Source organism: Haemorhous mexicanus, chromosome 39 (assembly GCF_027477595.1).
Source record: "Haemorhous mexicanus isolate bHaeMex1 chromosome 39, bHaeMex1.pri, whole genome shotgun sequence".
In the NCBI taxonomy this organism is placed as follows: domain Eukaryota; kingdom Metazoa; phylum Chordata; class Aves; order Passeriformes; family Fringillidae; genus Haemorhous; species Haemorhous mexicanus.
Genome location: NC_082379.1, coordinates 470,621 through 484,917, shown reverse-complemented (window position 1 = coordinate 484,917; position 14,297 = coordinate 470,621). Strand labels below are relative to the sequence as shown.

Sequence of the window (14,297 nt, the reverse complement as noted above, 5' to 3'; positions counted from 1 at the left end):
GACATACCTGGGGACACCTGAGGGACACCTGGACATACCTGGGGACACCTGAGGGACACCTGGACACACCTGGGAGGAACTGAGAGACACCTGGGGACACCTGGACACACCTGGGGACACCTGAGGGACACCTGGACACACTGGGAGGAACTGAGAGACACCTGGGGACACCTGGGGACACCTGGGGACACCTGAGGGACACCTGGACATACCTGGGAGGAACTGAGAGACACCTGGACACACCTGGACACACCTGGACACACCTGGACACACCTGGGGACACCTGGGGACACCTGAGGGACACCTGGGGACACCTGAGAGACACCTGGACACATCTGGGGACACCTGGGGACACCTGAGGGACACCTGGGGACACCTGAGAGACACCTGGACACATCTGGGGACACCTGGGGGACACCTGGACATACCTGGGAGGAACTGAGGGACACCTGGACACACCTGGGGACACCTGAGGGACACCTGGACACACCTGGGAGGAACTGAGAGACACCTGCGGACATCTGGACACACCTGGGGACACCTGGGAGGAACTGAGGGGCACCTGGACACACCTGGGGACACCTGGGGACACCTGAGGGACACCTGGGGACACCTGAGAGACACCTGGACACACCTGGACACACCTGGGGACACCTGGGGACACCTGAGGGACACCTGGAAACACCTGGGAGGAACTGAGGGGCACCTGGACACACCTGGGGACACCTGAGGGACACCTGGGGACACCTGAGGGGGACCTGAGAAGGGAGAGGGGACACCTGGGGGATACTCGGGCATACCTGGGGGACACCTGAGAGCGGGGAGGGGACACCTGGACACACCTGGGGACACCTGGACGCACCTGGGGACACCTGAGGGACACCTGGGGACACCTGGGATACACCTGAGGGGGACCTGAGAAGGGAGCGGGGACACCTGGGGGATACTCGGGCATACCTGGGGGACACCTGAGAGCAGGGAGGGGACACCTGGACACACCTGGGGACACCTGAGGGACACCTGGGGACACCTGGGGACACCAGTGTATGGGGGTGTGACACCTGGTGGGACACCTGGGGACACCAGTGTATGGGGGTGTGACACCTGGGCACACCTGGGGACACCTGGACACATCTGGACACACCTGGTGGGACACCTGGGGACACCTGAGTTGGGGGAGGTGACACCTGGGGGACACCTGAACACACCTGGACACACCTGGTGGGACACCTGAGTATGGGGGGTGACACCTGGGGGACACCTGGGCACACCTGGGGACACCTGGACACACCTGGACACACCTGGTGGGACACCTGGGGACACCTGAGTATGGGGGGGTGACACCTGGGGGACACCTGGGCACACCTGGGGACACCTGGACACACCTGGTGGGACACCTGAGTATGGGGGGGGTGACACCTGGGGGACACCTGGGCACACCTGGACGCACCTGGACACACCTGGTGGGACACCTGGGGACACCTGAATATGGGGGGGTGACACCTGGGGGACACCTGGACACACCTGGGGACACCTGAGTGGGGGGAGGTGACACCTGGGGGACACCTGGGCACACCTGGGGGACACCTGGGCACACCTGGGGCACACCTGGGGACACCTGGGCACACCTGGGGACACCTGGACACACCTGGTGGGACACCTGGGGACACCTGAGTATGGAGGGGTGACACCTGGGGGACACCTGGGCACACCTGGGGACACCTGAGTGGGGGGAGGTGACACCTGGGGGACACCTGGACACACCTGGGCACACCTGGGGACACCTGGGGACACCTGAGTGGGGGGAGGTGACACCTGGGGGACACCTGGGGGTCACACCTGGAGGGGGGCGGGGTCTCCCGTCCTTGCTGAGGCCCCTCCCCCCCCTTATCAAGATGGGCTTATCGGGGTGGGGGAGGGGCGCCCCCGCTCCTTTTGTGCCGCGGGTCAATGATTGATGGGAGCGCTAATTAATGATTAATTAGCCACTAATGACGGCCGCAATTGGTGATTAATGAGCGATTAATGGGAGATTAATGACGGCGCTAATTAATGATTTATTAGCGACTAATGACGGCCTCAAATGGTGATTAATGAGCGACTAATGACGGCCTCAATTGGTGATTAATGAGCCATTAATGGGAGATTAATGACAGTGCTAATTAATGATTAATTAGCGACTAATGACGGCCTCAATTGGTGATTAATGAGCGATTAATGACGGCTTTAATTGGTGATTAATGAGCGACTAATGGTAGATTAATAACGGCGTTAATTAATGATTTATTAGAGATTAAGGGGAGATTAATAACGGTGTTAATGATTGATTAATGAGCGATTAATGGGAGATTAATAACGGCGCTAATTAATAATTTATTAGAAATTAATGGGAGATTAATGACAGCGTTAATTAATGATTTATTAGCGATTAATGGGAGATTAATGACCGTGTTAATTAATTATTTATTAGATATTAATGGTAGATTAATGACAGAGTTAATTAATGATTTATTAGCGACTAATGACGGCCTCAATTGGTGATTAATGAGCGACTAATGACGGCGTTAATTGGTGATTAATGAGCGACTAATGGGAGATTAATGACGGCGTTAATTAATGATTTATTAGCGATTAAGGGGAGATTAATGACAGTGCTAATTAATGATTAATTAGCGACTAATGACGGCCTCAATTGGTGATTAATGAGCGACTAATGACGGCCTTAATTGGTGATTAATGAGCGATAAATGGGAGATTAATAACGGTGTTAATTAATGATTTATTAGCGATTAATGGGAGATTAATGACGGCGTTAATTAATGATTTACTAGCGATTACTGGGAGATTAATGACGGTGTTAATTAATGATTTATTAGCGATTACTGGGAGATTAATGACGGTGTTAATTAATGATTTATTAGTGATTAATGGGAGAGTTTAATTAAGATTAAAAATAACCTGAAATAAAAAAAAAATCGCCTAAAAATTCACCCCAAAAATCCCAAAATTTCCCCCAAAATTCCCAAAAATTCCCTTAAAAAATCGCCAAAAAATTCCTCAAAAATCCCCAAAAAATCTCCAAAAAATCCCCGGAAAATTTCTCAAAAAATCCCCCAAAAAATCCAAAAAATGTCGCCCCAAAAAATCCCAAAATTTCCCTAAAATCCACCCAAAAATCCCCCAAAAAATCCCCAAAAGAATCCCAAATTTTTTCTTAAAAAATGCCCCCAAAACCCCCCAAAAAATCCTCCTAAAAATCCAAAATTTGCCCAAAAACCCTTCAAAAAATCATTAAAAAAAAATCACAAAAAACCCCCCCAAAATTCCCAGAAAAATCCCAAAATTTGTCCCAAAAAAACCCCCACACAACCCTCCCCAAAAAATCCTAAAAAACCCCAAAAATCCCGAAATTTCCCTAAAAACCCCTCAAAAAAATCATCCAAAAAAACCACAAAAAATTACCCCCAAAAATCCCGAAATTTCCCTTAAAAAATCCCCCAAAATCCCTTTTAAAAACCCCCAAAAATTTTTAAAATAACCCCAAAAACTCATTTTAAAAAATACCCCAAAATTTCCCAAAAATTCATTCAAAAAAATCCCCAAATTTCCCTTTAAAAGTCCACCCAAAAATCGGGAAAAAAACCCCCAAAAACCCCAAAAAACCCCAAAAAATCCCTAAAACCCCTCCCCAAAAAATCCCAACATTTCCCTCAAAAAATAATTTTTAAAAATTCCCCAAAAATCCCAAAATTTCCCTAAAAAATTTCCCCAAAAATGTAAAAAAAATCCCCCAAAAAACCCAAAATTTCCCTAAAAAACTCCAAAAAAAATCCCCAAAAATCCCCAAAATTCGCCAAAATGTTCCAAAATTTCTCCTAAAATATTAAAATAAAAATCCCCCCCAAAAAATCCCAAAAATCCCCCAAAAAAATCCCCAAAAACCTTCGGGGAGCGCAAACCACGCCCCCATTACGTCATTGCAATCGCCTAGTGGGCGTGGCGTCGCGGCCGGCATTACGTCACCGGATAAGGAGAGATGTGGGCGTGGCTTCCGGGGCAGGGGGCGTGGCTTGAGGGCAATGGCGGCGCTGCGCGTGCTCGTGGGGGTGAAGCGCGTCATTGACTTCGCCGTCAAGGTAAGGGCACACCTGGGCACACCTGGGCACAGCTGGGCACAGCTGGGCACAGCTGGGCACACCTGGGCACCTCCGAACCCTCCCAACCCCGCCCGAGGCTGGCACCGCCCAGAGAGCCCCAAAATCCCCAAATTTGGGATTTTTGGGGGGGGGTTTTGGGGGAGGGGGGGCTGGGCACACCTGGGCACACCTGGGCACACCTGGGCACACCTGGGCACACCTGCCGACCCCAAAGCCCCCCAAAAAAAATCCTCAAAAAATCAAAAAAATAAAATCCCCGAATTCCCCCAAATCCTGCAGGTGTTTTATGGGCGAGGGGGAGGGCACTCACCTGGGCACACCTGGGCACAGCTGGGCACAGCTGGGCACACCTGGCAACCCTCAAAACCTCCGCCCCAAAAACCCCCAAAATTACCCCAAAATTACCCCAAAATTACCCCAAAATCCCCAAATCCGGCAACATTTATGGAGTAGGGGGGAAGGGCACACACCTTGGCACACCTTGGCACACCTGGGCACTCACCTGGACACACCTGGTGCGCCCAAAACCCCCCAAAACCCTCCCCCAAACCCCCCAAAAATCCCCAAAAAACCCCAAACCTTGGGGTTATTTTTGGCCATGGGGGTGTGCCACTCACCTGGGCACACCTGGGCACACCTGGGCACACCTGACAACCCCAAAATCCTCTAAACTCTCCCCCAAAAATCCCCAAATCCCCCCAAATCCTGCAGGAATTTTTTTTGGGCATGGGGGACAGAACTCATCTGGGCACACCTGGGCACACCTGGGCACTCACCTGGGCACACCTGGGCACACCTGACAACCCCAAAATCCTCTAAAATCTCCCCCAAAAATCCCCAAATCCCCCCAAATCCTGCAGGAATTTTTTTGGGTATGGGGGACAGAACTCATCTGGGCACACCTGGGCACACCTGGGCACACCTGGGCACACCTGACAACCCCAAAATCCTCTAAAATCTTCCCCAAAAGCCCCAAATCCCCCCAAATCCTGCAGGAATTTTTTGGGTATGGGGGACAGAACACATCTGGGCACACCTGGGCACACCTGGGCACTCACCTGGGCACACCTGGGCACACCTGGGCACACCTGCCAACCCTCAAAACCTCCCAAATCCCCTCCAAACCCCCCAAACCCCCTCGGGGGATCCCCCCCGGGCGGGTGCCCGCCCTCACCTGTGCCAGGTGTGCCCGGCAGGTGCGGGTGGCGCCCGGCGGGGGCGGGGTGCAGACGCAGGGGGTGAAGCACTCGCTGAACCCCTTCTGCGAGATCGCCCTGGAGGAGGCCGTCAGGCTGCGCGAGGCGGGCGCGGCCAGCGAGGTCATCGCCGCCAGCCTGGGCACCAAGGCCAGCCAGGTGAGCCGGGCACACCTGGGCACACCTGGGCGGAGAAAACCGGGCGAAAATTGGGTGAAAAACGGTGAAAAAACGGGGATTTTAGGGGGGAAATTGGGAATTTGGGCACACCTGGGGGTACCTGGGCACACCTGGGCGCACCTGGGCACACCTGGGCGCACTTAAATGTGGAAAAATGGTGAAAATTGGGTGGAAAACGGGCAAAAAATGGGGATTTTAGGGGGGAAATTGGGGTTTTTGGCACACCTGGGGGCACCTGGGCACACCTGGGCACACCTGGGCGCACTTAAATGGGGGAAAATGGTGAAAATTGGGTGGAAAATGGGCAAAAAATGGGGATTTTAGGGGAAAATTGGGAATTTGGGCACACCTGGGCACACCTGGGCACACCTGGGGGCACCTGGGCACACCTGGGGGCATTAAAATGGTAAAAATTGGGGTAAAAATGGGTTAAAAATGGGGATTTTGGAGGGAAAATTGGGGGCTTTGGCACACCTGGGCACACCTGGGCACAGCTGGGGGGGCTCTGGGTTGGTTTTGGGTTTTTTGGGGCATTTTTTGGGGTAATTTTGGGATTTTTTTGGGGCATTTTTGGGGTAATTTTGGGTTTTTTGGGGCATTTTTTGGGGCATTTTTGGAATAATTTTGGGGCATTTTTTGGGGCATTTTTTGGGGTAATTTTGGGATTTTTTGGGGCATTTTTGGGGTAATTTTGGGTTTTTGGGGCATTTTTTGGGGTAATTTTGGGATTTTTTTTGGGCATTTTTTGGGGTAATTTTGCGGTATTTTGGGGTTTTTTTGGGGGAATTTTGGGGCATTTTGGGGGTGTTTTTGGAGTAATTTTCGGGGGTAATTTTGGGGATTTTTTTGGAGAAATTTTGGGGTTTTTTGGAGCATTTTTTGGGGTAATTTTGGGATTTTTTTTTTAGTATTTTTGGGGTAATTTTGGGGTTTTTTTGGGGTATTTTTGGGGTAATTTTGGGATTTTTTGGGGGCATTTTTTGGGGTAATTTTGGGATTTTTTTGGGGCATTTTTGGGGGTAATTTTGGGATTTTTTTGGGGTAATTTTGGGATTTTTTTTGAGTATTTTTGGGGTAATTTTGGGGTTTTTTTGGGGTATTTTTGGGGTAATTTTGGGGTTTTTTGGGGCATTTTTGGGGTAATTTTGGGATTTTTTTGGGGCATTTTTTGGGGTAATTTTGGGATTTTTTTGGGGCATTTATTTGGGTATTTTGGGGTGATTTTGGGCTATTTTTGTGTCGATTTTTTGGGTAATTTTGGGGCTATTTTTGGGTTATTTTTGGGCCATTTCAGGACATTTTAACCCCTTCCCTCCCGCAGGAGACCCTGCGCACGGCCCTGGCCATGGGCGCCGACCGGGCGGTGCTGGTCGAGCTGGGGGAGGGGGCGGCCGCGGGGCCCCGCGAGGTGGCCACGGCCCTGGCGGGGCTGGTGCAGCGGCTGCAGCCGCAGCTGGTGCTGCTGGGCAAGCAGGTGGGCACCTATTGATCACCTATTGATCACCTATTGATCCCTATTGGTTCCTATAGATCCCCTATAGAACCCTATAGATCCCCTATAGAACCCTCTAGAAACCTATGGAGGCTCTGGCAGCGGCTGCAGCCTCACCTGGTGCTGCTGGGCACGCAGGTGGGCACCTATTGATCACCTATTGATCCCCTATTGATCCCTATTGGTCTCCTATAGAACCCTATAGATCCCCTATAGAACCCTCTAGAAACCTATGGAGGCTCTGGCAGCGGCTGCAGCCTCACCTGGTGCTGCTGGGCACGCAGGTGGGCACCTATTGATCACCTATTGATCACCTATTGATCCCTATTGGTTCCTATTGATCCCCTATAGAACCCTATAGATCCCCTATAGAACCCTCTAGAAACCTATGGAGGCTCTGGCAGCGGCTGCAGCCTCACCTGGTGCTGCTGGGCACGCAGGTGGGCACCTATTGATCCCTATTGATCCCTATTGGTCCCTATAGATCCCCTATAGAACCCCTATATGTCCTTCAAGAACCCGATAGAGACCCCATAGATCCTTCTAGAACCCTACAGATTCTTCTAGAACCCTACAAATTCTTACAGAACCCAACAGAGACCCTGTAGAACCCTACGGATCCTTGTGGAACCCTACAGAACACTCTAGAACCCCTACAGATTCTTATAGATCCCTATGGAGACCCTATAGACCACAATGGAACCTTCCAGACCCCCTAAAGACCCCCTATAGACCCCAATGGAACCTTCTAGACCCCCTCTAGACCCCAATGGAACCTTCTAGACCCCTCTAGACCCCAATGGAACCTTCTAGACCCCCTCTAGACCCCTCTAGCCCCCCTATAGACCCCAATGGAACCTTCTAGACCCCCATAGACCTCTGTAGATCCCCTCTAGACCCCAATGGAACCTTCTAGACCCCCTCTAGCCCCCCTCTAGACCCCAATGGAACCTTCTAGACCCCCTCTAGACCCCTATAGCCCCCCTATAGACCCCAATGGAACCTTCTAGACCCTCTCTAGACCCCTCCAGACCCCCATAGACCTCTGTAGACCCCCTACAGACCCCAATGGAACCTTCTAGACCCCCTCTAGCCCCCCTCTAGCTGCGCTGTCCCCTCCCCCCAGGCCATCGATGACGATTGCAACCAGACCGGGCAGCTCCTGGCCGCCATCTTGGACTGGCCGCAGGTAGGCCGCGCGCGGGGCACCACGGGATACATCCCCCTCCCGTGGGGGGATAAATCCCACAATCCCCCGCGTGACAAGGGCAATAAATCCCAACAACCCTCGCGGTAAATGGGGGGATAAATCCCGGTATTCCTCGCGGTAAATGGGGGGATAAATCCCATCAACCCTCGCGGTAATTGGGGGGATAAATCCCGCAATCCCTCGCGGTAAATGGGGGGATAAATCCCATCAACCCTCGCGGTAAATGGGGGGATAAATCCCGGAATCCCTCGCGGTAAATGGGGGGATAAATCCCGGCATTCCTTGCGGTAAATGGGGGATAAATCCCGGAATCCCTCGCGGTAAATGGGGGGATAAATCCCGGCATTCCTTGCGGTAAAAGGAGGGATATATCCCATCGTGCACCGCAGTGGTGGAGGATAATGGGATATATTCACCGGTAAATCGCGGGGGATTGTGGGATATATTCACCCTGAAATCAAGGGGGATTGTGGGATATATTCACCTTTAAAAAAAACCGCTGGGGATTTTGGGATATATTCACCCCTAGACCGCGGGGGATTGTGGGATATATTCACCCCAGGGCCTGTGAAAATGGGGCGGGGCCCAGTCCATACTGGGAGGGTCCCAGTCCATACTGGGAGGGTCTAACTCCTACTGGGAGAGTGTGGCTCATACTGGGAGGGTCCCAGTCCATACTGGGAGGGTCCCAGTCCATGCTGGGAGGGTCTAACTCATACTGGGAGAGTGTGGCTCATACTGGGAGGGTCCCAGTCCATACTGGGAGGGTCTAACTCCTACTGGGAGAGTGTGGCTCATACTGGGAGGGTCCCAGCTCATACTGGGAGGCTCCCAGTCCATACTGGGAGGCTCCCCAGCCCAAACTGGTCTCCCCAGGGCACGTTTGCCTCGCGGGTGCAGCTGGAGGCCGGGGCCGTGCGCGTGGAGCGCGAGGTGGACGGGGGCCTGGAGACGCTGCGCCTGCGGCTGCCCGCCGTGCTCACGGCCGACCTGCGGCTCAACGAGCCCCGCTACGCCACCCTGCCCAACATCATGGTGAGGGGAGGGACCCCAGGGTCCCCACATTCCCGGGGGGTCCCCAGAATCCCCGGAATTCCCGGGAAATTCCCCCAAATCCCAGCGGTTCCCGTAGCGGCCAATGGGGGTAGACCTGTTGTCCGGGATGTCTGGGGTCAATGGGAATGGGATTTCCCCAAAATTCTGGGGTTCCCCAAAATTCCTGGGACTCCCCCAAATCCCTGGGTGTTCCTCAAATCCCCAGAATCCCCAAATTCCCGAGAAATTCCCCAAAATTCTCCAAAAATCCCAGCAGTTCCCATAGGGTTCAATGGGGGTAGACCTGTTGTCCGGGATGTCTGGGGTCAATGGGAATGGGATTCCCCCCAAAAATTCTGGATATTCCCAAAATTCCTGTGTCTTCCCCAAATTTCCAGGATCCTCCAAATCTCTGGGTGTTCCTCAAATCCCCAGAATCCCCAAATTCCTGAGAAATTCCCCAAAATTCCCAACATTTTCCAAAAATCCAAGTGGTTCCCATAGGGTTCAATGGGGGTAGACCTGTTGTCCGGGATGTCTGGGGTCAATGAGAATGGGATTCCCCCAAAATTCTGGGGTTCCCCAAAATTCTTGGGACTCCCCCAAATCCCTGGGTGTTCCTCAAATCTCCTGAATCCCCAAATTCCCGAGAAATTCCCCAAAATTCTCCAAAAATCCCAGCGGTTCCCATAGGGTTCAATGGGGGTAGACCTGTTGTCCGGGATGCCTGGGGTCAATGGGAATGGGATTCCCCCCAAAAATTCTGGGGGTCCCCAAAATTCCTGGGACTCCCCCAAATCCCTGGGTGTTCCTCAAATCCCTGGGATCCCCAAAATTCCCAGGAAATTCCATAAAACCCCCGGAATTCTCCAAAAATCCCAGCAGTTCCCATAGGGTTCAATGGGGGTAGACCTGTTGTCCGGGACGCCTGGGGTCAATGGGAATGGGATTCCCCTTAAATTCCTGGGGCTCCCCAAAATTCCAGAAGGGTTCCCCAAATCCCTGGGTGTTCCTCAAATCCCCAAATTCCCGAGAAATTGCCCAAAATTCCCAAAATTTTCCAAAAATCCCAGCAGTTCCCATAGGGTTCAATGGGGGTAGACCTGTTGTCCGGGACGCCTGGGGTCAATAGGAATGGGATTACCCCCAAAAATTCTGGATATTCCCAAAATTCCTGTGTCTTCCCCAAATTTCCAGGATCCCCCAAATCTCTGGGTGTTCCTCAAATCCCCTGAACCCCCAAACTCCCGAGAAATTCCCCAAAATTCCCAAAATTCTCCAAAAATCCCAGCGGTTCCCATAGGGTTCAATGGGGGTAGACCTGTTGTCCGGGATGCTTGGGGCTCTTTTTGGGGGAATTTTCCCCAAAATTTCAGGGGTTCTCCAAATCCCTGGGTGTTCCCCAAATCCCTGGGATCCCCTCAGTCCCTGGGATCCCCAAAATTCCCGGGAAATTCCATAAAAGCCCCGGAATTCCCCAAAAATTCTGGCGGTTCCCATAGCGACCAATGGGGGTAGACCTGTTGTCCAGGGCCCTTTTTGCTAAAAATTCTAAAATAATTCCCCAAAAATCCCCAAGAATTCCCTAAAAATCCACCCCAAAATTCCCAAACATTTCCTTTAAAAAATCTCAAAATTAAGGAAAAAAAGAATCCAGAAAAATTTCCCAAAATTTCTCGCACCCCCCAATAAAAAAATCCCCCAAAAGTCCTAAAAAAACCCTTAAAAAAATCCCTAAAAAATCCCAAAAAATTCCCCCAAAAATCCCCAAAAAATTGAAAAAATCCCCCAAAAATCCCCAAAAAATCCCAAAAATTTTCAAAAAAATAAAAAAAAAAACCCAAAAAATAAAAAAAAATTCCTAAAAATATAAAAAAATTCCCCAAAAATCCCCCAAAAATTCTAAAAAAATAAAAAAAAATCCCCCCAAAATAAAAAGTAATCCTCAAAAATCCTAAAAAAAATCCCCAAAAATCTCAAAAAAATCCTCAAAAAATCCTAACAAAATCAGAAAAAAATCCCCCAAAAATCCCCCAAAAAATTACCAAAAATCTCAAAAAAATCTCCAGAAAATCCTAAAAAAATCAGAAAAAAATCCCCAAAAATCTCCGAATAATCCTAAAAATATCAGAAAAAAATCAGAAAAAAATCCCCAAAAATCCTAAAAAAATCAGAAAAAAATCCCCCAAAAATCCCCCCAAAAATTACCAAAAATCTCAAAATAATCTCCAAAAAATCCTAAAAAAATGAGAAAAAAAATCCCAAAAAATCCCCAAAAAATCCTCAAAAAATTCTAAAAAAACCAGAAAATAATCCCCAAAAATCCTAAAAAAATCAGAAAAAAATCCCAAAAAAATCCTAAAATAATCTCAAAAAAATTCCCAAAAAATCCTAAAAAAATCAGAAAAAAAATCCCCAAAAAATCCTAAAAAAATCAGAAAAAAATCCCCAAAAATCTCAAAAAAATCAGAAAAAATCAGAAAAAAATCCCCCCAAAATCCCCCAAAAATCCTAAAAAAAATCCCCAAAAATCTCAAAAAAATCCTCAAAAAATCCTAAAAAAATCAGAAAAAAATCCTTTAAAAATCCCCCCAAAATCCTGAAGAAATCCCCCAAAAAATCCCCAAAAAATCCTAAAAAAATCAGAAAAAAATCCCCAACAAATCCTAAAAAAATCAGAAAAAAATCTCAAAAAAAAATCTCCAAAAAATCCTAAAAAAATCAGAAAAAATCCCCAATAAATCCTAAAAAAATCAGAAAAAATCCCCCAAAAATCCTAAAAAAAATCCACAAAAATCTCCAAAAAATCCCCAAAAAATCCTAAAAAAATCCCCAAAAAATCCCCAAAAAATCCTAAAAAATCAGAAAAAAATCCCCAAAAATCTCAAAAAAATCCCCCAAAAATCCTAAAAAAATCAGAAAAAAAATCAGAAAAAAATCCCCAAAAAATCCTAAAAAAATCCCCAAAAAATCCCCAAAAAAATCCTAAAAAAATCAGAAAAAAATCCCCCAAAATTTCTAAAAAAACCCAGAAAAAAATCCCAAAAAATCTCAAAAAAATCCCCCAAAATCCTAAAAAAATCAGAAAAAAATCAGAAAAAAATCAGAAAAAAATCAGAAAAAATTCCCCAAAAAAATCCCCAAAAAATCAGAAAAAATCCCCAAAAAACCCCCCAAAAAAAACCCCCTCAAACCCCCCAAATCCCCCCCAATTTCCCCCAACATTTCTCCTCTCCTGCCCCAGAAAGCCAAGAAGAAGCCGCTGGAGGTGCTGCCGGCGGCCGAGCTCGGCGTCCCCGCGGGGCCGCCCCGGCTGAAGGTGCTGCAGGTGCAGGAGCCGCCGCCCCGCGCAGGTGGGGAGAAGGTGGAGAGCGTGGAGAGCCTGCTGGGGAAACTGAGGCACGCCGGCCGCATCTGACCAGTCCAGCCCAGTCCAGCCCAGTTCAGCCCAGTTACCCCCTAGCGCCGTCCCAGTTCAGCCCAGTCCTGTATTGGGGGGAGAGTGTGGAGAGCCTGCTGGGGAAACTGAGGCACGCCGGCCACTGTGACACCCCGGGGCCTCCCAGTTCAGCCCAGTTCATCCCAGTGCCATCCCAGTTCATCCCAGTTACCCCCTAGCGCCGTCCCAGTTCAGCCCAGTCCTGTATTGGGGGGAGAGCATGGAGAGCCTGCTGGGGAAACTGAGGCACGCCGGCCACATCTGAGACCCCGGGGCCTCCCAGTTCAGCCCAGTTCATCCCAGTTACCCCCTCAGTGCTCTCCCAGTTCAGCCCAGTTCATCCCAGTTACCCCCTCAGTGCTCTCCCAGTTCATCCCAGTTCATCCCAGTTTGTCCCAGTGCTGTACAGGGGGGAGAGCATGGAGAGCCTGCTGGGGAAACTGAGGCACGCCGGCCGCATCTGAGACACCAGTGCCTCCCAGTTAGGCCCAGTGCCATCCCAGTTTGTCCCAGTTCATCCCAGTTCCCCTCAGTGCTCTCCCAGTTCATCCCAGTTCATCCCAGTGCTGTACAGGGGGCAGAGCATGGAGAGCCTGCTGGGGAAACTGAGGCACGCCGGCCGCATCTGAGACCCCAGGGGCCTCCCAGTTCAGCCCAGTTCATCCCAGTTTGGCCCAGTGATGTCCTGGTGCCATCCCAGTAACCCCTCGGTGCTGGAGGAGCTGGCACCAGTAAGAACCAGTTCATCCCAGTTCAGCCCAGTTCACCTCAGTGCCTTCCCAGTTCAGCCCAGTTCAGCTCAGTGCCTTCCCAGTTCAGCCCAGCTTGTCCCAGTCCCTCCCAGTCTGGCCCAGTTCCCCCCAGTGCCTTTCCCCCCCTCCCCAATAAAGGCGTGGCCAGTCCATGACGTCATCGCGTTCTGTGGGGGGCGTGGCTTAAAGGGCATGGGCGGGGCCATACCCTGGCCCAGTATTACTGGTTTTTACTGGTTTTTACTGGTTTTGGGTGGGTTTTTGCTGCGGGTGCGCCCCAGTATAAACCAGTTTGGCACAGGAGGGGTTCCAGTGTCTCCCAGTTTGTCCCAGTATAACCCAATATGAATCAGTTTGTCCCAGTTTGGCTCCAGTTTGTCCCAGTTCGGCTCCAGTTTGTCCCAGTATAACCCAATATGTCCCAGTTCAGGCCCTGGCGGGTCCCGGTTTGTCCCAGTATAACCCAGTTTGGCACCGGAGGGGTCCCAGTTTGTCCCAGTATAACCCGGTATGTCCCAGTATAACCCAGTATGTCCCAGTTCAGACCCTGGTGGGTCCCAGTTTGTCCCAGTATAACCCAGTGAGTCCCAGTCCGGTCCCAGGGGATTCCCAGTATGATCCAGCGGCTCCCAGTTCGCTCCCAGTTCGTCCCAGTTCGTCCCTGGCGCCTCCGCGTTGCCCAGCAACGCCTCGCCCCGCCCGCGCGCTGTCAATCAACCGCGTCGCCCAATCAGAGCGCGAGTCACCGCACCGTCCGCATGGGCGGGCCTTGATCTGACAGACAGCGGCCTGAACCAATAAGAGGACGCGGTAGGCTGGCGCTGCGGCAGCGCCGA

General features: G+C 50.6%; 1 protein-coding gene and 1 long non-coding RNA gene across 2 annotated transcripts in view; one reads left to right on the top strand and one right to left on the bottom strand.

Moving 5' to 3' along the window:
* LOC132341383 (uncharacterized) overlaps window positions 1-14,297 on the bottom strand; it is a 62,740-nt gene that overhangs the window by 40,572 nt on the left and 7,871 nt on the right. The window lies entirely within an intron of this gene.
* ETFB (electron transfer flavoprotein subunit beta) lies at window positions 4,005-13,613 on the top strand. The gene is made up of 6 exons (XM_059872924.1): window positions 4,005-4,136; window positions 5,354-5,512; window positions 6,855-7,007; window positions 8,152-8,214; window positions 9,112-9,270; window positions 12,515-13,613. The coding sequence occupies exons 1-6, from the start codon at window positions 4,080-4,082 to the stop codon at window positions 12,686-12,688; spliced, it is 765 nt and encodes a 254-aa protein (XP_059728907.1). The 5' UTR covers window positions 4,005-4,079; the 3' UTR covers window positions 12,689-13,613.